Source organism: Mastigoproctus giganteus, chromosome 14 (assembly GCF_048544385.1).
Source record: "Mastigoproctus giganteus isolate SK-2022 chromosome 14, ASM4854438v1, whole genome shotgun sequence".
Taxonomy (NCBI): Eukaryota; Metazoa; Arthropoda; class Arachnida; order Uropygi; family Thelyphonidae; genus Mastigoproctus; species Mastigoproctus giganteus.
The window spans coordinates 13956500-13980446 of record NC_143588.1 but is presented as its reverse complement, the minus strand read 5'-3'; the positions used below and the strand labels follow the sequence as shown (position 1 = coordinate 13980446).

General features: G+C 38.3%; 1 protein-coding gene across 1 annotated transcript in view; it reads left to right on the top strand.

Annotated features, from left to right (window-relative positions):
• Mical (Molecule interacting with CasL) overlaps positions 1-23947 on the top strand; it is a 624164-nt gene that overhangs the window by 423243 nt on the left and 176974 nt on the right. Inside the window, exon 18 of the mRNA XM_090389022.1 lies at positions 10457-10922. Coding sequence (XP_090245148.1) covers positions 10457-10922 — 466 coding nt within the window. The remainder of the gene's footprint in view (positions 1-10456; positions 10923-23947) is intronic.

Below are 23947 nucleotides of genomic sequence, written 5' to 3'. Positions count from 1 at the left end.
TGCATATGGAAGACTGCTGCACAAATTGGAGCAGTGTTGCATTGGAGGCAAATTGCTGCTATGGATAAAGGGATAGTTGAGTGGGAGTAGACAGAGAGTGGCAATCAATGCACACTGCTCTTCATGGACTAATGTGGACTAGTGGAGTCCCTTAGGGTTCAGTGTTGGGTCCATTGTTGTTTTCAGTATTCATTAATGATATTGATGATGGTATATCAGGCTTAATGGCCAAGTCTGCAGATAACACAAAGGTCAGCAGGGTTGTTAATGACACTAATGCCTGCCGCCTCCGTAGCCAGGTGGGAAGGAGCAGGAGTGCGTAGCACACGCTTCTTGATTAGACCGGGGTTCGAGCCCGTCACCACCAAATACGGAGGATGCGGAAAGGTCAAGGGAATGACCACCGCATATTCCCGGAGCAATATGGCCTTAGTTGCTAATGCTCCTAAAAACCAAAACAACAACAACAATGACACTAATGACAGTACGCTGCTGCAACAGGATCTGTAGTTTAATATTGACAAATGTAAAGAACTGCATATTGGAAGCAGTAACCCCAGAGTAACATATCAACTGTATGGTACTATGCTGACAGAGGTAGAGAGTGAAAAGGACCTGGGGGGGTAATTGTGCAGGCAGATATGAAGTTTTCTGAGCAGTGCAGACGGTCTACAAGACCAATGTCTTGTCAATGATATACAGGAATTTTTTTAGCAGGGATAAGGAGGTGATTATTCCTTTGTATTACCCCAGGGGCTCACATCTGGTGAGTGCTGCCTCCATAGCCAGGTGGGCATGAGCAGCAGTGTGTAGCACATGCTTCTTGATTAGACCAAATACGGAGGAAGCGGAAAGGTCAGGGAATGACCACCGCATATTCCCGGAGCAACATGACCTTAGTTGCTAATGCTCTTAAAAACCAAATAATAACAACAACATCTGGTGTGAGTATGGGCTTGGCACACCCAGTGTCCTGAGCTGTCTTTCTCTCTCTGTCTGTCTGTCTCTCTCTCTCTCTCTCTCTCTCTCTCTCTCTCTCTCTCTCTCTCCCTCTCCCCTCTCCCTATCTCTCCCTCTCCCTCTCCCTCTCCCTCTCCCTCTCTCTCTCTCTCTCTCTCTCATCTCTCTCTCTCTCTCTCTCTCTCTCTCTCTCTCTGGGTAATTCAGAATTTTATTTTTCTTTTGGCTGGTGCAGCATAAGCCTCAGGCTTGCTTGGCAATGGTCGGGCCACACCTTGAGTACTGTATACAGGTCTGGAGGCCTCATTTTAAGAAGGATGTAGAGCGGTTGGAATGAGTACAGAGAACGCCAACAAGATTAGTGAATGGAACAAAGGGTTGCTCTTACAAAGAGAGACTTAAGTTTTGCAAATTACAGTGTCCGGAGACTAGGCACCTGCGAGGTGATCTGATTGAGGCGTATAAAGCCTTGAATGGTTTCAGCATGCCCAATGCTGATGGGATTCTTCCACTTGCTCAGAATAATTGGCTGAGAGGGCATAAATTAAAATTTAAGAAAGTCAGTTGTAGGATATATATGTGGAAGTTTGCCTTTAGCCAGCAGGTGGTTGATTGCTGGAGCAAACTTCCATCTGTCGTTGTAGAGGTTGATATATTAAACAGATTCAAGGCCGAACTAGACAATCATTTGGAGCAGGTGGATGGGTGAAATGAGAAGAGTCTGTGTTTTTTTTTTTTTTTTTTGGCTGATGCTATATAAGCTTGATTTCTTGCATCATGTGCCCTTGCTAATACTAATTGCATCCCCTTTCTGCCAGCTTACTGAACTTTTTTAGCTACTCAGCTTCCCTGGCTGCCTGAACATCCCTCCCCCCCACATGTTTACTTATTTGTGTGGGGTCTCAGGTTCCTAGAGGTATTAGAACCTGTAGTACTTAGTACCGTGCTTGGATTGGAGGTTGAGGAGACAAAAGGAGATGTATGTTGATATTGGACTTGAACTTCTGTAGACTGTAATTTTCAGGAAATAAATATGAAGGAAGGTTGTTTCAGAAAATGGCAGTTAAATTAATTAAAGAGGAAGATGAAAAGTTGATTCTGTGAGTTTCAAGTTGGACAGTAAATTGATGTTGGCTGGTGGTGGCACGTGTTCGGACTGTTTTGAAAGAGAGAGTGGGAATTATAGAAGCCAATTCAGAAGAACAGTACCCATGGAAATATGTGTAGAAAGGATTGCAGCAGAAACAGTAAGTCTATGACACAGCAAGTGGAGCAACTCTGTAAGAGATCAGTCATTAATTAACCTAACTGCCCTCTTCTGAATGGAATCAAGAAGCCTGAGAGATGTTTTGGGGCACCACTTTAGTTGTGGGAACAGTATTCCATGGTAGGGGGGATTTGCGATTTGTACAGAGTGAACAGCAGTTTAGAAGAAAAGTAACGCTGAGAGCAAAAGAGAGAACCATGTTTTTTAGATGCAGAGGAAGCAATATTTGTAATGTGCTTGTGCCAAGAGAGATTAGAAGCCAGGGTAATCCCCAAAAGGGAAATATCATTTTGCCTAGAAATCAGAGTGTCACCAAAGATAAGCATAGGAGCAGAAGAATCCTTTTTGCGAGATATAAGACAAGACTGAGTTTTAGAAGGATTGAAATCGACTAAGTTGTCTTTGCCCCACTGGAGAATTACCTGGAGATCAGCATTTAAGGAATTGGTAGCAGATATTCGAAAAGTTGACACTTATTGAGAAGGGTAAGGTTTCTCAAAATGGAAAGTGGAATGCAATGTGCTATCATCGGCAAAACTATGGATAGGATTTCCAGTCAATGGAAGAAGGTCATTAATATACAAGAGGAAAAACATGGGAGAAAGAACTGTACCTTGGGGGACACCAGCATTAGTGGAGAAGTTAGAAGACAGAGAGCCATCTGCCGTCACCTTCAGTGAGCAATCAGAGAGAAAACTGGATAACAAATTGCAAAACACAGCTGGAAAACCATAAGATGGAAGCTATAAAAATCTTCCATAAAGATTTAAAACACAGCATTTTGGAATTCAAAAGTACATCACCAAGGGTGTCAAAGCTAATACTAAAGATTTCTAAGAGGTACAAGCTAAAGGTTATAATGATTTATGCTCCACCATCGAGCCATGATGATGTAGAGGTTGAAGAAATGTACACCGAAATTGAGAGTCTTCTAGATGAGCAGAAAACCCACTACGCTATTATTATGGGGGACTTCAATGCTAAGGTTGGAAAAAGACGAAAGGGAAAGGGGAATTATAGGAAATTTTGGAATTGGTGAAAGAAATGAAAGAGGTGAATGACTTGTGGAATTTGCAGAATCTCAAGGATTGTCAGTAATGAAAACTTTTTTTTTCAAGAAAAAGGGTGAACAGAAAGTGGACAGGAAGAGTCCAAATCGATTAACAACTAATGAAATCGACTTCATCCTCACTAACAGAAGATATATCATGAATGATGTTACCGTCCTGAATAAAGTAAATGTTGGAAGTGATCACAAATGGTAAAATGTACACTTGATATAGATATAGGAAAGGAAAGGAAAAAACTGATCCGAGTAAATAATACAAAGGTCTTTGAGATAATAGAAGAGGAGAAAAAGCAGTATGCACTGGAACGTTTTTACCAAAATCATTAATACATGAGTTGGAAGAAAATTGAGATGCTAGCAGGTCAGCTTTGTCCTTGGCTGAAGTGACAACAGAACCATCTGGTTTGGAGAGAGGTGGGAGCAGAGATGGGCAAAAGTTGCGGCCAATAGCTTTAGCAAGAGACCAGAATGCTCGGCTACCATTACGGTAAGAAACAAATTTTCTACTCTTAGCCTGCTCGAAATCTAGTTTGGGCTGATTAATAACTGTTCTACAATTGTTGTGAGCTTTGGTGTAGGCAGAAAATGAAACTGAATAATTAGAAACAAGCCAATTATGATATGCACCGTTCTTCTCTTGAACAGCCTTAGCACGTTTATTGGAAAACCAAGGTTTAGATAAAGAACAAGGTTTTAAAGTGTAGTGTGGGATAAAGGATTCCATTCCTGCAATAATAATTTCACTGACAAGATCTGAGCAAAAGTTGACATCAGAAGTTTTGAAACAATAATCCGACCAAGGAAAAGAAGAAAAGAAATCTTGCAGGTCATCCCATTTTGCATTCTTGTAATGCCAAACAATACAAGGTTGGGAATAGCCATGAGATAAAGGCTCCATAGGGAGAAGAGACAATCACCAAGTCGTGATCTGGGGTCCTAAAGGACCTCTCATTTCGACTGTGTACTTAGAAGGGTTGTTTGTGAGAAAAAGATCAAGTGTGTTGCTGTTAGGATCGTCTGGTATTCTGGTAGGCAAATGAACAATCTGTGCAAGGTCATTAGTAATTGCAAAAGCCTCAGCATCTTGACCAGCTGGATTGGTGTGACTAGAAAACGGAAGCCAGCTGGAGTTGTGAACATTAAAATCACCAAGGAAAATTACCTCACTGTTAGGAAAGTTGGACTGGAGAAAATCAAGTTATAAAGAGAGGAAGTCAAAGAGCTCCAAGTGATTAGTGGAGTTGGGAGAACGGTAGAGATGAATTTGACACAATGAGGTAGAGAGATTTTAAGCCAGTAATGAAGATCGAAAAGAGGAGATTCCAAATTACCAAGTCTCTGACAGGGAATATCAAAAAGAACATATGCACAAGTACCTCCTTTGAGGCAAAATGAATCATACAGCGAATAATTTGGGCAACTGAGATGAGCAGTAGTTGAATCAATCGATAACTGAGATTCTGTCAGAAAAAGTACATGGGGTTTGGCAGACTGCAGGTGGATTCGTTGAAATTAGAATTGAGACCATGTGTATTTGTAAAATGAATTAGGAAGGTTTATATCCTTTTGCAGATAAGCTTATTATAATCTTCACAGAGAAAGTATTCGAAATGCGCAGATCGGTCCTTGAGCTCTTAGATATGCCAGACAAGCTGTACTTGCTACATGGGAGTCTGAATATTGAATACACCATGAATTGTCATAGCTTGACAATTCATGGTGTATTCAATAGTAAGAAAAAGTGGGTGGGACATGCTGTATGAAGTAATGAAATTTTTGGATATGGCATACACATGTTAAGAATATACTCAAATCCTCGACATAACATGGCCTCGACTATGCCCCCCCCCCGCATACACACTACTCGGACTTCCTCCAGTCACTATCTGGCAGAGTAGAGGTAGCAAGATTACACAATAGCTGATCTGGAAGCCTCCTAGAGAGTTACGAATAGTTCTGTCCGGTTTACTAACTAGTGGTCAGTCTGTGAACACCGTTTAAAGCTGTACCCTCGAAATGTAAGGAAGATTGGATCTCGCCACGATGTTCATCCTAACCTCAAAAGTCATCAATCATACTGCATGATTGGGTTGACCGGAACTTAGCTCTGTAGACTAAACATGGGTTCCACCATTTCAAGCCTCCAAAAAGCAAAGTGGTTGTATTGCATCGGTTAATGAGAGTCATCTACCACCTAGTACTGCCTGGTAACACAGAGGAACAGCATTCCTCCATGTGGTGTGGGCCACACCTCGACCCCTGCTTACAAGCACCCACTGAGTGCTTGTGCATGGAGGTGCACAAGCACTCAGTGGGTGACCACCATCGTGAAGGTGCAAGCAGAGGATTTGACTGTCACAGACTGTCAGAATTTCCCCGAAATTGGGTCCACTTGACTTGAGTGTCACCCAAATATCAGTTCCATCAGCGCTTTAGACTCCCTTGTAGCAAGTACAGCTTGTCTGGCATATCTAAGAGAATGTCTGTGACAACCTCAAGGACTGATCTGTGCATTTCGAATACTTTCTCTGTGAAGATTGTAAAGGCTTTATAATTTTCCTCTTCTTTGAGGAATAGATCTTCTTCTCCCCTTGAAGGGGAGAAGAACCTCTATTCATTAAACATCTTGGAAGGGGCCAATCTGTGCTATTAGCTGTCTTCTGGGGATGTCATAAATTATTCATTCATGTAGAATGTGTTTCCAGTCTTCACTGGACACGCATTCTACCACAGGTGCAATTTGGTTCATCAGTCAGCCCTAAAGAGGTTAGTTTTGCCTTTAGGGAGCCATGACCTATCAGTATGAATGTCGTAAAAAGTCTGTAAAACGTGGCGGCTTTAGGCTGAGCATTGCCACCTGGGGCAGAAACCTTTTGGAAACTAGACCTCTGGTTTCCTACTCCCATTTTGTTTGCCATAGCTCTTGGAGCTTTGTGGCTATTCTTTTTCTTTCAGCATTGAAAGTTTTTGCTGTATCAAAGGCTATGATGAGAACCTTGTCGATCAGTTCGGCCTTGGAGAGATTTTGCAAAGCTCAAGGGGTAGAATTTTGTTCAGTCTGGTATGTGCTTGTTGACAGGAGAGACTGCTTCTGCAGGGATGGGGGTACACCTAAATAGAAGGGGTGCAAGAATATTTGCCGATGCTATCAAGGCAGTGTTAAGTGGGTCGGAAAACTGCTAGCTTGGAAGAATACACAGACTAAAAGGTTAACAGTGGCCTCAGGCAGAGGCAAAAGTGATTTTTGCACTGCTTCTATTAGAATGAGCAGCAGCAGCAGCAGCAGCGTGGAAAGCAAGGCAGTGGAGATTTCCAGGACTTCTGGGAGTCATAGTGGAACAAGTAAATATATGGGCTGTGTTAGGGTGACTAAGAGTAGAAACAGGTGCATGCATACTTGCATTTACACCAATGCTAAGAGTATAGTTAATAAATTTGATGAGCTTGAAGTGTCTTGAGCTAGTCAAGACATCAAAGGTGGATATTGTTGGGATATCAGAAACATGGTGTCACACAGATATAAGCAGTGCAGAATTGGAATTTGGGGAGCACAATATGTACAGAAAGGATAGACAGGACAGGAAGGGAGGAAGTGTTATGCTGTTAGTTAAGAAACATAAAATCTAAGGAAGTGCATCCAGTTGATGTTGGTGAACAATGCAATGTTGAGTCTGTTTGGTGTGACATAAGCACTGGAATGGGAAAAAATGAGAGTAGGTGTGTATTTATAGTCCTAATGAATCTGATGAGTATAATGAGCAGTTGTGCAGAGAAATAGAGTGGGCCAGTAAATCAGAATGTCTTATAATGGAGGATTTTAACTTTCCAGGTATTGACTGGAATTTGTGGGTTGGTCAGTCGCATACTAGCAGGACTTTTGTGGATTTATTGGATGACTGTTTTCTTTAGCAACGTGTTCGAGAGGCAGAGAGAGTAATACTCTTGATCTGATTATGAGCAGTGATTATTCATGCATTAAGAATTTGCAGATAAAGGAACCACTGAGTGATAGTGATCACAATGTACTGATGTGGGAATTACTTAAATATGTAACTACCATAAAGGCTAAAGAGAAGAGTTTTTGCTTTCACAAAGATGACTACAGGGGTCTCAAACAGTTTTTAAATTCTGTACAGTGGGTTCAACAGATAATGTTACCAATGTTGAATTCTAAATGGGAAGCCTTCAGGGACTTAATTTTGGAAGCTACTAGGCTTTTCATTCCAACTAAGAAATACTGTTCAAGGTTTAGGCCTAAGTGGATGTCAGATTAATTAATGAGGCTTGTGCCAGAGAAGAAAAATGTATGGAATGCATATAAAGTATCAGGTGACACAGAAGCCTATGGCAGATATAAGCTAGTCTGTAATCATGTCACAAAGGAGATTAGTCAGGCGAAGGCAGATTACGAGAAATCTTTGGCAAAGGATTCAAAGAAAAACAGCAAAGAGTTTTATATTTATGTAAACTCATGCTCAGGAAGCTGATGAACTGAATGAGTATTTTGCATGTACAATCACTCATGAGAAGTTATTCAATGAGGGGAGTGTCAGAAATTTATCAAACTCAAACAGCGAGCTAAGTGATTATGTAATAACTTAGAACAAAGTGGAGGAGAAATTGTTGAAGTTAAACATAAAAAGGTACCTGGGGTGGACGGGATCCATCCAGTTATATTAAAGGAGGCAGCAAAGTAGTTTAAGCAAACCCTTAGCCATAATTATGAGAGCTTCCTTTGACTCAAGGGTGTTCCCCATGGACTGGAGGTGTGCAAATGTATTGCCAATTCACAAAAGTGGTTCAAAAGGTGACACAAGTAACTATAGACCTGTTAGTTTAACTTGTGTTCTGGGAAAAATAATGCAATTGCTGGTTAAAGAAGCATTGTAGGATCATCTAGACAAGACTGCAGTAATAGTTCATACACAGCATGGGTTTGTTAAAAGGAGGTTTTGTCTGACCAATTTGATTGGATACTATGATGTGGTCACAAAGGAACTGAATGCCAAAAATAATTTTGATATCATATACTTGGATTTCAAGAAAGCTTTTGATACTGTTGGAAGACTGCTGTACAAATTGGAGAGGTATGAGATTAAGGGTAAGTTGCTACAATGGATAAATGGATGGTTGAGTGGAAGACGACAGAGAGTGGTAATCAATGGACACTGCTCTTCATGGACAAATGTTATTAATGGAGTTCCCCAGGGTTCAGTGTTGGCCCATTGCTTTTTATATATTTATCAGTGATATTGATGAAGGTATATCAGGTTTAATGTCTAAGTTTGCAGATGATACAAAGGTTGGCAGGGTTGTTTACAACAGTAAAGACAGTATGCTTCTCCAACTGGATCTAGATAAGTTGGGCAATTAGGCTGAGAAGTAGCAACTGAAGTTTAACATTGACAAATGCAAAGTACTGCATATGGGTAGCAGTAACCGAAGAGAAACATACCAACTGTGTGGTACTATACTCAGGGAAGTGGAAAGTGAAAAAGACTTGGGGGTAATTGTCCAGTCAAATATGAAGTTCGCTGAGCAGTGCAGATGGGCTGCCAGTGCAGGTTATGGAGTCTTGTCAATGATATATAGGGATTTTGCTACAGGGACAGAGAGAGGTGATTATCCCGTTATACAAGGCAATGGTCAGGCCACCTAGTGTACTGTGTGCAGGTGTGGAGGCCTAATTTACGAAGGATGTAGAGTTGCTAGAACGAGTACAAAGAAGAGCAACAAGATTGGTGAGGGGAACAAAGGAGTGCTCTTACCAAGAAAGGCTTCAGTTCTGCAAATTGCAGCGCCTGCAGAGTAGGCACGTGTGAGGTGATCTGATGTGTATAAGGCCTTGAATGGGTTGAGCAAGCTGAATGCTGATGGGATTCTTCCTCTTGCTCAAGCTAAGAACCTAAGGGGGCACTGTTTCAAATTGAGGAAAGATAGTTGTAGAATAGATATGCGGAAATTTGGCTTTAGCCAGCGGGTAGCTGATTGGTGGAACAGGCTTCCATCTTTTTTTGTGGAAGCTTAAAGCCTAAATAAATTTAAGGCTGGGCTGGACAGGCATTTGGAATGAATGGAGGGATGAAATGGGAGTTTTTTTTTTTTTTTTCTGATGCTGCACAAGCTCACTTTATTTCATCATATGCCTCTACTAATGCTAAAGGTAAGGTAATATGATTTTTCCATAAATTCTGAATATTCTTGCACCACCTTACAGTTCTTTTATTTTTTTTTAAAGAAAGAATACTGAATTCCTTTAAAACTTCTACTGAAAGAGAAACATGAAATTCACCAAACATTCGCACTCCTAGAGTATTAAATATGAATGTGATATGAGCGCAGTTAAAAGCTATAAAAACTTTTCTTCTAACAATAGTTGTGTTGGTCTGCTGTCTCCTTTCCCCAACCTTAGGGCCTAGAAGCAACTTTGTCACCACACCCTGGTAAATCTGGCTTTGATGGTAATTATAATTACTTAGTTGATGTGGACAGAATCTTTCTAGAAATTGCAGAATATAAACAAGGCACTGAATCTCTGAGATATCTACCATCGCTGTCACTGCTAGGCAACTGCTTGAAAAAAAAATTTTGTGACCACTGATTATGTATTTTCAGGAAAATAAAATAAAAAAGAATATTTGATAGAAAATACAGACTTCAATGATTTGAAGCAAATGTGCTGCCTAACTATGCTGCAAAACTCAAAACCAAGTGATTTTCTATTTTGAAAATACTTTAATCCCTGATTACTGCTGAAATTTCTGGAAATTCTCACTGAAACTCCAGAAAATCTGAGCAATCTTCTGAATGAGTTGTTTTGTCAATTTTTTATTTGAATTTCTTTTTGTAAAGCAAAAAAATTATTTATAAAAAAAACAACATGAGTGTAGATCTTAACTAATTTAATGTGAAATCCGTTATAGTTACCAAATACATTTTTCCAGGAGTCACTTGGGAAAAAAAAAAAAAAGTTCACAAAAATAACTTAAAGTAACTTTTAAAACCTTGTAACCTGTCTACCCATGTCTATATTTTAAATAATATCTTCATAATGGTTAATGATTACAGCAGCAAAATTAATCTGTATTGAAAATCATTGTGTTAATTTCCATATGTATTTTAATTTTTTTGCTCACTCTCCCTTCCCCTCACCCCTTCAGGAAAATTCTACTGCAATGCTCATTTTCGTATGCAGAAACCAGATCATAGGTGGCAAGAAATGATGAAAAGAAAGCATGCTTTTTTAGCAGGTGAAGTAGATGCACAAGAAAAAGAAAAAATATATACTACAATATTAGCCAAAGCTACTGCTCAGACTGAATTACCATCATCACAAACATTACAGGAAGAAAGACCCTCTACCATAGATACATTGTCTCAGATTTCTTCAGCTGTTACTGTTGATGGAAAAGAAAACCCTATTGCCATTACATCTCTTCTCAGTGGACCTACTAGTTCTTTTGGCCGAGATCAAACACCAGAAAGAGTAGAATATGAAAATACTATTTTGGAATTATCTGAGGAAGAATTGCTAACTAGTGAGTTGGAAGAAGAAGAACTTACCCAGAAAAATCTTGGTCCTTCCCATGAATTGGCAACAAGTGATGATGAATTTTCTGATCTTAGGTAAGTGCAAATTTAGTAATATTTTTGACTGTGCTTTATTCTGTACTAATTATAGGTACTCTGATAAATTACTTGCTTTGGATACTCTGATAAATTAACCAGGACAAACATATATACTTCTTTGCAAAGTAACCATAATTGACTGTTATTATATATACAGCCACTCCCTGATTATAGTATGGGTTGCGTTCCGTGGAACACTACGTAAGTCGGAATTTCCCTAAATAAGCATTTAGGAAAATTTTTCACTCGCCACTCTGCGTGCTGAATTCGATAGAAGCAAAAAAGAAATGTTCAAGGAACATGTAAATAGAATTATTTATTCAATTTTTTTTTATCTCATGCACAGGAAAAATTACAAAAGTTTACAAAATTTCAAAATTATAAACTTACAAAAAGAGGAGGAGACAGGCATAACGTCAGCAAGTTTTACCTTTCAAGCCGATAAGAACGCCCCTGTAGACATTGAGGGCTGTGGAGATTTAGAAGGGGTTTTTTCCCACATGTCACAAAATTTCTCTGCAGCTGCAGAATCGGCACTGGCGACTTCACCACATACTTTAATGTTTTGCAAACCAGTGCGATGCATGAACCTGTTAAACCAGCCATTGCTTGCCACGAACTTGGCTTGGGGTTTGCCGTACTTATCCTTAATATCTTCATAAATACTTCTTGCTTGAATGGCTGTTAGATTCAGGGGCACTTGCTTCTGAATCTGATTTTCCATCCATATTATTAATAGCTTTTCCGTCTTCGATATAGCAACTGAACGCTCTTTTGCGATCACTGTTGGGGCAGACTGGCATCGGTGTGAAATATGTTGATCCTTTAACATGTTCTTTTATATGCAGACTGACCCTTAAAATAGTATTCACTGTTGAAGCAGAGAGACCTAATTCTGTGCAATAGATGACAAACTTTGTCCTGCTTCGTAATTCTTAATTAATCATCTTCATTTCTAAATCAGTTTTGTTTCATTTTGTTTCCTATCATTGCCAGCACTTGCACTTTTCATTGGCCCCTTTCCCTTCACCGTTGTAATAAGTAAATAGGAATGAAGAGAAGATTCTGAAAATTTATATGTTTTTTATATGATTGAAGATTTCAGTAAGGGAAAACACATTTCACCTTAATAACATAAAAACCTACACAATTAAGTCATCAGGATTATCGCAAATGCCATAAGATCGAGTTTACCACCCATTTATGGCGACTCCGTAGCCAGGTGGGAAGGAGCAGCAGTGCGTAACACACGCTTCTTGATTAAACCGGGGTTCGAGCCCATCACCACCAAATACGGAGAGGTCAGGGAATGATCACCGCATATTCACGGAGCAATGTGGCCTTGGTTTCTGATGCTCCTAGGGGGCCAAATAACAATAACTACCCATTTATAATATATTACAGTAACAGAAAATAAACTAGAAAGTGCAAATTGTTTTATGGTTGTGACCTCCAGAAATGTGCTTTAGAAAAATATCAAAGGCGTTCAGTATTGATTCTTATAATGGAAAGAGTGTATGATAACAACGAAAGTGTAGTGCAATTTCCATTATAAAAATGACCTTTTAGAGAGATAAATAGCTTAGGTATATAGCAAAGATTTCAACTTCCAAGATCTTGGAACGAATTACCAAAAAAAAAAAACAAAAAAAAAACAACAATTTTTCACATTACGATATTCTCACGATACCTCCATTTATTCCCATGGGAGACAAAATACTTTTCCGTGATTTTTTTAAGTTTGCACCAGCCGACAAAAACTTACGTAAATTCGAATTTCTGTAAGTCAAGTATTATGCAGGTCGGGCAGTAGCTGTATATATATATATATATATATATATATATATATATATATACACAGCTAAAATATATATATATATATATATATATATTTTTTTTTTTTTTTTTTTTATATATATGTTATAATAGTATTAAGCATCTTGTAGTATCGTGTGCAACACTGCCCTCTGTATATTAATAAACAGAGGGCAGTGATAGCTGTGATTAGTCACAGCTATCAGAAAAGAGCATTGGCTGGAAAACTGCTTAGTAATGTTTTGCAAGAATGGGTGCATACAGGGTGAATGGAGAGTTTTTGAAGTGCATACTTGGCTATTTTTGTTCAGAATAATTTCAATGTAATTGTCGTATGTACCACTCAGAGTAGTCCACTATCTTTGCTATAGGATTGCATCAATTTGGTATACAGTAGTTTAGGTCATGACAATTTGTTGAGTAGAGCAGTTTGGGGAAAAATTAATTTATGCAAGTGCCAAGCATTCTAGGGACAGGGGTGTGTGTGTGTGTGTGCGCGTAATTATATGACTTATGTAATATGCTGATAATCATTAATATATGGAATTTATGGGCTTGTGCCATTGCAGTGGCAATAAATACACTATGTCCATTATATAATATATGTACTGTATTATTTGTTAAATATACGTATTGGTTTATGGGGATGGTTATATAATCTTTTCTGTATCTACGACAGTGGTAAATTTGTTTAGGACAGCATCAGAACTCTGTCCGTTTGCACATCTCATGAGGCAGAAATCTGTCTGAAAGATGGAGCCTTATTGAATGTAGGCAGAGCTATGGATTTGTGCTTAGGGCAGTAGGAGGTACCTCCAACAACAAGAGTCCCAGAAAAAAAGAATGTTGAGATTATGCCTGATATCATCTTGACTGTTGCTGGGAGGCATTGGAATCCCCTGCATATTGCCTAGCTCAGTGGATGCCAAATATGAGCTGGAAGGTTGTGCTTCTTGTTGCCCTACTTCAAGAGCTAGAATTCTGCAGCAAAGAGCTGGTTAATTATTGTTAGTGCTGCTGAAGTCTAGATTTTAGCTGCATAGAGTATGGGTGGAAGGACCACTATTTTGATGGAACTCACAGTTGTTATTTTATCAGTAACATATATGAGATGTTGCTTCACTATTCATTGTCTTGAAACACGTGTGAATAGCATTTCTAGGTGGCATTAAAACAGACTTTGGAGTCAGACACAACTCCCCCCCCCCCCAGATCTCTATGACTGGATACAGATGAGGATACTGCTGATGGATGGCTAGAGTGAATGGATTTTGCTTTGGTGAATAGATCATGAATTCATACTTGGTGGGATTGATTTTTTGCTTTAACTGGTAGAGGTGAGATGCAGCTGTAGAGAGTATTGTTTTGTTGATTTCCATTTGTGTCAGGTCTAGACCTTGCTGCAGTTTAATGGGGTTAAGAAATTTTATATCATCAGCATAGCTTAGCAGGCATGGGTTATGTGCAACCAATGGAAAGATAACAGCTAGAAACAGAAGGCCAGAGAGGACCCCCTCCTTGAGGGACTCCAGGACAGATAAACTTTGCAAGTTTGTGATGCCCTCTGTGAAGTTCAACTACCCAGTCTCACAGAAGAGAAGACTAGACAAGAAGTAGCACACCTCCTCTGATCTGTTAATGGCATTCTAAGAGGGTGAGAAGGTGGTTTATTTGAACAGCATCAAAGGTGGCCTACTTACCACAAATGCTGATAAGTTGGCATTTGTGATAAGTAGGGTGGTAACAGTTGATCTGTGTGGAAGAAAGTAGTAGCTTTATGGGGTATCTGCTTAGTGAAGATGGGAAATATTATTATTATATTATTTCTCCCTGATTGGGGATTCCACCTTGTGACGGGTATTGCTACCAAGTACACAGGGTGGTTATTATGTCTTATGTTACTGTTGGTCGAGGAACTCTCTGGCAATCCTACAGGTGTTCAGGATTGCAACTTTCTGGAGTTCCTTGTAGGTGTTCGCTGAGAGTCATATTGCTGCTAGGCTGTTAGGTAGGATCTTTGGCACCATACCTGTGGTTGACACGATGATCGGGATGGTCATTGCTTGTTGCATATGCCATATCTCTTTGATCTCCTGTCTTAGGTTTGTGTACTTCCTGTTTTTTCCTCATGAGTTTTCTGCAGGTTGCCAGTGTTGGGTACAACTATGTCAATCAGATAGGTAGCCTTTTCCTTCTTGTCCACAAGGGTTGTGTCCTGTCTGTTGTGCGGGATTGTCCTATCTGCTATTATGGCGCGGTCCCCAGTACAGCTTGTGCGTTGGGGTCTCTAGTATTGCCTGGGGTTCGTACTTGTAATATGGTACACTTTCTTCAATCAACTGGTATTTCCTTGCTAGCTTCTGATGTATTATCCTGGCTACCTGGTCGTGTCTATGAGTGTACTCAGTCTAGGTGATCACCTTGCATCATCCGGTGATGTGTTGGATCGTTTCTGAGGCCAGGTGGCATCGTCAACATGTGTCATCTAACACTCTGGGCTCGTTGGCAATGTATTTTCTATAGTTCCTGGTGTTGACTACCTGGTCTTGGATGGCGAGCATGAATCCTTCAGTCTTGGGGAAGAGCGTCCCGCTCGTGAGCCATGAATTTGAAGCAGTTTTATCTATGTGACCCTGATGGAGATCATTGTAGTGGCTGCCATGTAGTGTCTTCTCTGCCCATCTTTCTAGCTTCGTTTGTACCTCCTGGTTGGGGGGGGACTCCTCGCTTAGGTTGAGTGGGTTATACCGCTTGTCTATCTTCCTTATGGCCTGGTGGAGTGCTACTGTGTGTGTTTCTGGAAGTAATCCTTCAGGTTAACTATCGCTGTCTTCTGTTGCTCAATGAGGTCTACAGGCCCCTTCCTCCTTCTTCCCGGGCAATTGTCAGTCTCTCCACAGCAGCTCTCGGGTGGTGTTGGCGGCTCTTGGTCATCATTGTCCTTGTCTTTCTCATGATATCCTCCAGCTCGATGTTAGTCCAATCTATGACCCCGAAGGAGTATGTTAGCCTTGTGCTGTAACTGCTGAGCCTGCATCATCCCCAAGTATTTGTAGGCCTCTCCCTCTGCCATGGCTTCGATCTCTTTACCACTCTGCAGCTGGTAGTTTCGGTTGACTAATTTTTCAGGTGGGTGAGGGAATACAGGTCCTTCCTTCCTTCCTTCCTTCTTTGAGGTTATATCCGTACTTGCAACTGTTGAGCATGGTAGATAGTGCTAGACAGAACCACAATGGGCTCAGGGCATCTTCCTGAAAGATTCCTCTCCTGATAGGGATTGGCCTGGTTGTGATGTTTTCGGCCTTAATGGTGGTACTCCGTTTCGCCATCGTTTCTCTTCTAGGAAGTTTGTCACTATAGGATTGACTTTTTAGATTTTCAGTGCCTCTATTAGCCAGCTATGAGGCACAGAATTGAAGGCCTTGCGGTAATCGATGTAGGCTGTTGACGTTTCTTGTATGCTTGCTCCATAATCGCAGTATCTATGATTAATTGCTCGTTGCATCCTTTCTGCTGTTCGGCCATTATGCTCTGGCTCTCTGATTATTATTATTATTATTATAGGTGCCTCTGTAGCCAGGTGGGAAGGAGCAGCAGTGCATAGCACACGCTTCTTGATTAGACCGGGGTTCGAGCGTGTCACCACCAAAAAGGTCAGGGAATGACCACCGCATATTCCCGGAGCAGTATGGCCTTAGTTACTAATGCTCCTAAAAACCAAATAACAAACAACAACAAAATTATTATTATTATTATTGTTATTATTATTAGTCATATGGTGCAAGGAAGCCTGAGGCTAAATCTGCACTAGCCAAAAAAAATTCCCAAGTTACCCTGTGTGTGTGTGTGTGTGAGAGAGAGAGAGAGAGAGTCAGAAATAGAAGGGAATCACCAAGAAAGAGAAGAATGATGATATCCACCTCAGGACCCTGGGTGTGCCAAGCCCATACTCACCAGATGTGAGCCCCTGGGGTTAAATATAATTTTTTTTCAGAAGTTTCAGCAAGGTAGAAGAGTTCAAGGTGGACCTATAGTGTTTAAGTAATTATGGCAACTGTCTGCTATAGGTCTAATAAGATGGTTGTTCCATCATCACCTGCAGTCAACAAGGTTGGTAAAGAATTGATTGCCATCTTCACTGCTATTTTCATGATAGTTATGATATTCATCATTCATTCTGGCTAGGCTCTCTAGGAAGAACCAGATCAGTGTTTGGAATAGGTGTTTCACTGAAATCTAGTGATGAAATTGGGCCATAATTCTGGGTCAAGTTTTCTGAGGAAAGTCAAGGTTTTTGGTAACATACATTTTGATTAACTGAGATTTCAGATGGTTGAAATGAACTCTTAAATAGGCAATGCAATCACTGATATTTTGTGTCTGCTTCCATATTCAGTATAGTTGTTGCTTCAACTGGAAACTCCTTTTAAGTTCTTAGTTCCACCATAGTCTAGTGTGTGGAATAATCATGATTTTTTAAGAAACAGTGTACTTGGCAGCCTTATTGATCCAGCTTGTGAGAATATATCACAGCCAATTGTAGGTTGCCCTGTAAAAAAATGTAATAGTGTTGCCTCACTCATCCCAAGGGATGAGTGAGGCAATGCAATAACGTTGTCTCATTCATCCCAAGGAATGAGTGGGACAACGTTATTGCATTTTTTTATATCAAACAAGTAAGTGTAGCGCCTATTGACATAAACCTTTTTATTGCCTTTCTGGTTCCTGACTTAGGGACTAGTACGTGTGCACCTGTATTGGCTCATGATCTGAGTCAAAGTTTCTTTGATGTAGTCAAAAGTGCAGGGGATTGAGGCAACATTGAGGTCTAAGAGATTATTCTCCCTTGTTGGTGCCTCATTATTTTGTTTTAGATTAACACAGCTAAGGTCTGCAAGAAAATTTTTTTTCCGGTGTGACAGCTTTGGAGAAACATTAAAGTCACTGCAGATCAACTAGGAAGCTGAGTTCAACTGATTAATTATCTTAATTATTTATTTGGAGACTTCAAGGATGGTTTGTTGAGAAGGTGTAAATTGCACATGCATCAAACTTCAGAAAATTGTGCTCCGGTATGATGAATATTTCTTCATAATTAGCATAATTGGCTGAGTCTGGATTTAGTATGTAGTAGCTTGAATGCTAGTAAGCTCTCTGTGGAATGCTGTTCTGTAACTTTCTAAGAAGAGACTTGAGTTGGAAATAACCAATGGGAAAGTAACCAAATACTTTGAAGGAAATCCAAAGCCAGCAGGGAAATATTTAATCCTGGTGACTTACTGGTTGGGGATTTAGCAGTTTTTACTTTTTGTACCCTCTTAAGAGTCTTTAGTCTTGTATGTTCTGCTTTATTTTTTTGTCCATTTATATTGTTATTCACTTTATAAGCTGAGTGAGCCTGTGAGGTGATATTGTTTCCATTACCTCATTGTGACCAACCAAATAAATTTTGTCATATAGTGAAATACAGCCACTCCCCGGCTTACATAGTTTTTGCCGGCCAGTGCAAACTTTAAAAAAATCATGGAAACGTATTTTACATTCCGTAGGAATAAATGGAGGTACTGTATCATGAAAATATCATAATGTGAGCCCAATAACACAGTTTATTTTTATTTTTTGGTAGTTCGTTCCAAAACCTCAGAAGTTGAAATTTTTGCTATATTACTAAGCTATTTATCTCTCTAAAAGGTCATATTTATAATGTAAATTGCGCTACACTTTCATCGTTATCATATGTTCTGTTATAAGAATCAATTTTATAAAAAAAATTTGGGCTTTTCTAGTTAGTGCATCTAATTATAAACGGGTAGTAAACTTGATCTTATTGCATTTGCGATAATCCTGATGAATGGAATTGTGTGGGTTTTTACGTTATGGTGAAATGTGTTTCCCCTTCACTGAAATCTTCAATCATATAAAAAAACATAAATAAATTTTCAGAATCTTCTCTTCATTCCTATTTACTTATTACAATGATGAAGGGAAAGCAACTGGCGGAAAGTGCAAGTGCTGGCAGTGCTAGGAAACAAAACGAAACAAAATTGATTTAGAAATGAAGATGATTAATTAAGTACGAAGCAGGAAAAAGTTTGTCATCTAAGACATAGTTTATCATTTTAAGGGACAGTGTGCTTATAAAAGAATATGTTAAAGGATCAACATATTTCACACCAGGACCAGTCTGCTCCCAACAGTGATCAGAAAAAGAGCGTTCAGGTGCTATATCAAAGATGGAAAAGCTATTAATAATATGGATGAAAAATCATATTCAGAAGCAAGTGCCCCTGAATCCAACGCCCATTCAAGCAAGAAGTATTTATGAAAATAACGATAAGCACGGCAAACCCCAAGCCAAGTTCGTGGCAAGCAGCGGGTGGTTTAACGGGTTCAATTTCATCAACCGGTGAAATACCACCACTTTGCTTATTGGAGGTTTGAAGTGGTGAAACCCATGTTTAGTCTCTAGAGCAAAGTTTCCGGCATCCCCCTCCCCCCATACTTCTCCTTCAACCCATGCATGGTACTAAGTACTATAGGTTTTGATACCTTTCGTGTTGGGGTTTTCATAAAAAAAAAAAAAAAAAAAAAAAAATGGTCACGCTGGTTTCCAAAACATTAAAGCATGCAGTGAAGTCGCCAGTGCCGATTCTGCAGCTGCAGAGAAATTTTGTTGTGTGTTGGAAAAACCCATTCTAAATCACAGCCCTCAACTTCTGTAGCGGCGTGCTTATCAGTTGGAGAGTTAATTCTGGCAACGATACTCGAAAGGTAAAACTTGCTGATGTTATGCCTGTCTCCTCTCTCGTTTTGTAATTTTATAATTTTGAAATTTTTGTAATTTTTCCTGTGCATGAGATAAAAAAAATTTTGAATAAATAATTCTATTTACATGTTCATGGAACATTTTTTTTTTTTTTTGCTTCTATCAAATTCAGCATGGAATTTCCTTAAATGCTTAATTAGGGAAATTTGACTTACATAGCATTCCGCAGAATGCAACCTTACGTTAATCAGGGAGTGGCTGTACTGCTTTTCTTCATAATGGCATGTTTTTACACTGACCAAAAGCCTTTCAAAATTCACCAATTCACCTATATGGGCATTCTAATGGAAAATAAGATAAATTCTGAGTTTGTGACCATGTTTATTTAATATTTATGATACTTTTTTTTGCCACAAAAGAAGTATCACAAATAGTAAGTAAATCAGCTACTTCCAGAAAATTTTCATGTTGTGAAAAGAACCTTGGGGGAAAAAAAAAGAATATGAATGATTTCGTATTTATAATATTTGTTACATAGCAAAGGCAGCAATAAAAAAAATATATTTATTATTATCATTTTTTTTTTTTATTGAAACATTAATTTCGAGGGTCTGGGAAAATTCACTGAAATCAATTCACCAACCCAAAAATGAGAATAAATGACACAATAATAATGTTTATTTTTACTAGAGCCTGTTATATAGAATTCATTGAGAAGACAACAAATGAATTTTATTGAAATATATAAAAATTATATAAATATTCTTCTCATTAAAAATACAAGGTCGTATTTTAAAAGGCAAGTCTTTCAATATGGTCTGCAGTTTTGTGAAATTTTTATTGATAAGAACTGCATAAAATGGGAAAATCAAACCTACATCTCATATAACTATTTCTGCAAAAGTAATAAAATAATTTAAACAGAATAAGTTTAGGAATTTTGAAAACCTAATGATATTTGACTACTTGAGAAAATCCAAAATTATACCCTTTCCATTGGTTCCTTACTTCTGTGGTGGGTGGCATTATATTTTAGAAATATTTTCTTTAATGCTAACGTTATGATAGTCAGCCAGTTGCTTCATAGTATGTTTAAAACTGTTCCTCCTCTTTTTTTCATCCATACACATTTTGTACTTTTAGAAATAATGATATTATTCCTGCATTATTGCCAAACAAATCTGAAAACACATATAGTCAGATGTTATAAGAATTAAGAAAATTAATTCTGTCTCCATCACCAGAAACAATAATGACTGATTTTGTGCCAGAATTTATAAATGCTGTAAAAATTGAATTTTGAATTGTAAGACATTAAGGGTGAGTTTCTTTTTTTACACTTTTGCCAATCTGTATACCAATATATTCAGCAAACTGGATTAAAGCAAAATTACAATACGTATGCTGATTTTGCATTGCATTTTAAAACGTTGCCTCCTTTAGCTTTCATACCTCCAATATATGTTGAGAACGCCTTTGAAATACAGTAGACTTTCAGAATAACGGTACCTTTGGGGATTTGAGATGTTATTCGATTTTTCTGTTATCTAGAAAGTTTTATTTTTAATATACAGGTAACCCTCGTATCACACAGTTATTAGGTTCTTGTAAAATGTTGTGTTGTGCGAAACCATGTTATATGGGAATAAGAAAAAGTACAAAAAGGGGGATTGTGTTTCAAAAGCTAACAAAAATACACTATTTCATTAACAAAATGTTAACAAAAATACACCAGTCTAGATTTCATGTATCTTCTGTTCTCTTTAAAAAATCAGTAATCTGGGTTCGTTTGCTTTTGCTTGATAAATCTTTGTGAATTTCCTGCATTTTTGAAGCTTCCTTTTGAACTTTGGACTTCTTTCATTCAAGAATCTGCATTCAAAATATAAGATTCTAATTGCTTGGCTAACTTTATGCCGAGCAACTAGAATCTTTCCCCTGTGCTTTTTAGTGTAAAATTTGGAAGTTTAGAATTTTCATCTGCAATATCATCATCTGAATTGATTTTATTTTACCTCTGATGCCATTTGCACCAAATCCGCTACGCCGGCTTCTTTTTCTACCAGTAACTCTTGAACATCTTCAGTAATCATATCTTTTTTTATTTTTTTTAGGAGCATCAGCAACTAAGTCCATGTTACTCTGTGTATATTGTCTATAAATTACGTGTCCTGAGATCGATTTTCTGTTTTGCTGGGCGAAAAACCCGACTTTCTGGGAGAAAAAAACCATGCTGCCCTCGCCCGACTAACTAAGCCAAGTTGTAAAAAAGACTCATAAAAATTCCTTCCTTCCTTCCTTCATCGACAGGATTTGAACTTGGGTCTTTTCCAGCCAGTATGGAGAGGAGGGCGATTCTATGAAGTGTGTTACCCACGAGGGCTTCAGTAGTCATATCATCAAAACCTTCCCCTCCTACCAATGTAGCAAGTTCTGCTATCGCACCTATTCCCTTTTATGCCTATTCAATCATATTTCCTGAATGAACTGACTCTGGCCATACATTTTTCCACATGCCTTTAATGTTAACGGTTTTACTTCTTTCAGCAATAAAGCTACGATTCTGATACAGTCCACAATTGAGAAATGTTTCCATGCCTCCGTTACTTCAATAGATTCGGAATCAATTTTTTTCCAAATTGCATTGTAACGATTTACAATTTCTGATGGAATGGGTTTTAAAGGTGGATATAATTCCTTTATCTAATGGCTGAATGAAAGATATCGTATTAACCCAGTGCAACTGTGGTGGTAAGAACATAACTTCAATGTTTGGATGACTTAAATCTTTTGGATGGCCTAGTTTGCTATCCAATAATAATAAAACTTTGAAATCTAAATTTTTCCACAAGTTCAACAAGTACAAGTTCAATAGCACAGAATGTAACATGGGAATTTCTCAGTAATATTTTTTTTTAACTAGCAAGTCAACAGCAGGGATTCAAAAAAGAGTGGAAATGTTGAAAAATTACATTCAACATAATAGCAGGGTTCCCCCCCTCACAAAAGCTCAAAAGTACCATGTTATGCGAAGGTTACTGAAATTCTCTAACCGTGTTGGAGCAAAACCATGTTATATAAGTACCGTGTTGTGCGAGGATTGCTGCGATTTATCAATCGTGTTAGAGCCAAACCGCATTGTAGAAGTACCATGTTATACGGGGGATTGCCTGTATTTAATGCAAAAATAATGAGGCTAAATAAGAAATAGAGAGAGATTAAGAATGCAATTTTTTTAACTGCACATGAAAAACATAAACATGTTGATGATCCAACATTATTTTCTACCATTAATACACTCCTACTTCAAGTTTGTTGCTAAGCTTTAATGTTGTTCTTCTTTGTATGAGGTTTATTAACTTTTGGAGTCATAGTGAGGGGTTTTTAATTTAAAAGAAATGTAAAACAGCGGTATAATCCATGATATCAGTACAGAATTCACTTTCAAAATGGCGAACTTAAACAAATACCGTATCGCGTGATTTGCCATTTTCTTTTTCCTGCACTGCAAGACATCTGCACTGTATGTAAACATTCAATCTCAATGTGCTGTTAGCTCGAATGTTCCATTATTTGGGCTGCCGTTATTTCGACAGTCTACTGTGTTCCATTATAGCAGTGTATTGCCCTAACAAATGTGAAGAATATTTATATAATTATTATATATTTCAATATATATATATTTTTTTTGTCTTCTCGGTGAATGGTATATAAGAGGCTCTAGAGTAAAAATAAACATTATCACTGTGTTGCTTATTCTGTATTTTCGGTGAACTGTTTTTTCAATAAATTGAATTTTCAGTGAATTTTCCAGCTACCAATTTCAAAGTGTTTTTTTCCTTAAATATTGAATTAATTTGGTTGGTAATGCTCAAGTTTCACGTAATTAATGTCTCCAGAAACTTAAATTTTGCAGGGTTTCTGTCATGTTTATATTTTATAATGTGAACATTTTTCTGAAAACTGATTATAAAATTTGGAATAAATAAAGTGAGAATAGCCTCCTTTTTTACCCATTGAAACTAATGAGTATTTTTAGTTGCTAAAAAAACACATTTGCAGAATTTTCATTTATTATTTAAAAACATGAGAAATAAGATTGCAAAGCCTTGCAATCTGATGGTGAAAGATCCACATTAATATACCTAAAGCACAATTTGAAAAACTCAGTACTTTTTTTTTTTTTTTTTTTTTTTTTTCAAATGTTAAATCCTGTTGGGCAATGCAGTATCACTTGTGTTGCAGAAGGTGATGATACTATGCTATATTAATAAGACTAACCACTGCCAGGGGCAAAGGTTGATGACATTGTAGAGCGGATATCATCTTTTAAGGGCACAAAAGGCGATATAGTTGTGCACGTTGGTACTAATGATATCAAGAGTAGGAGACCGGCAGAATTTCTTAACAAGTACAGGTCACTGTTGAAAAAAAGCCATGA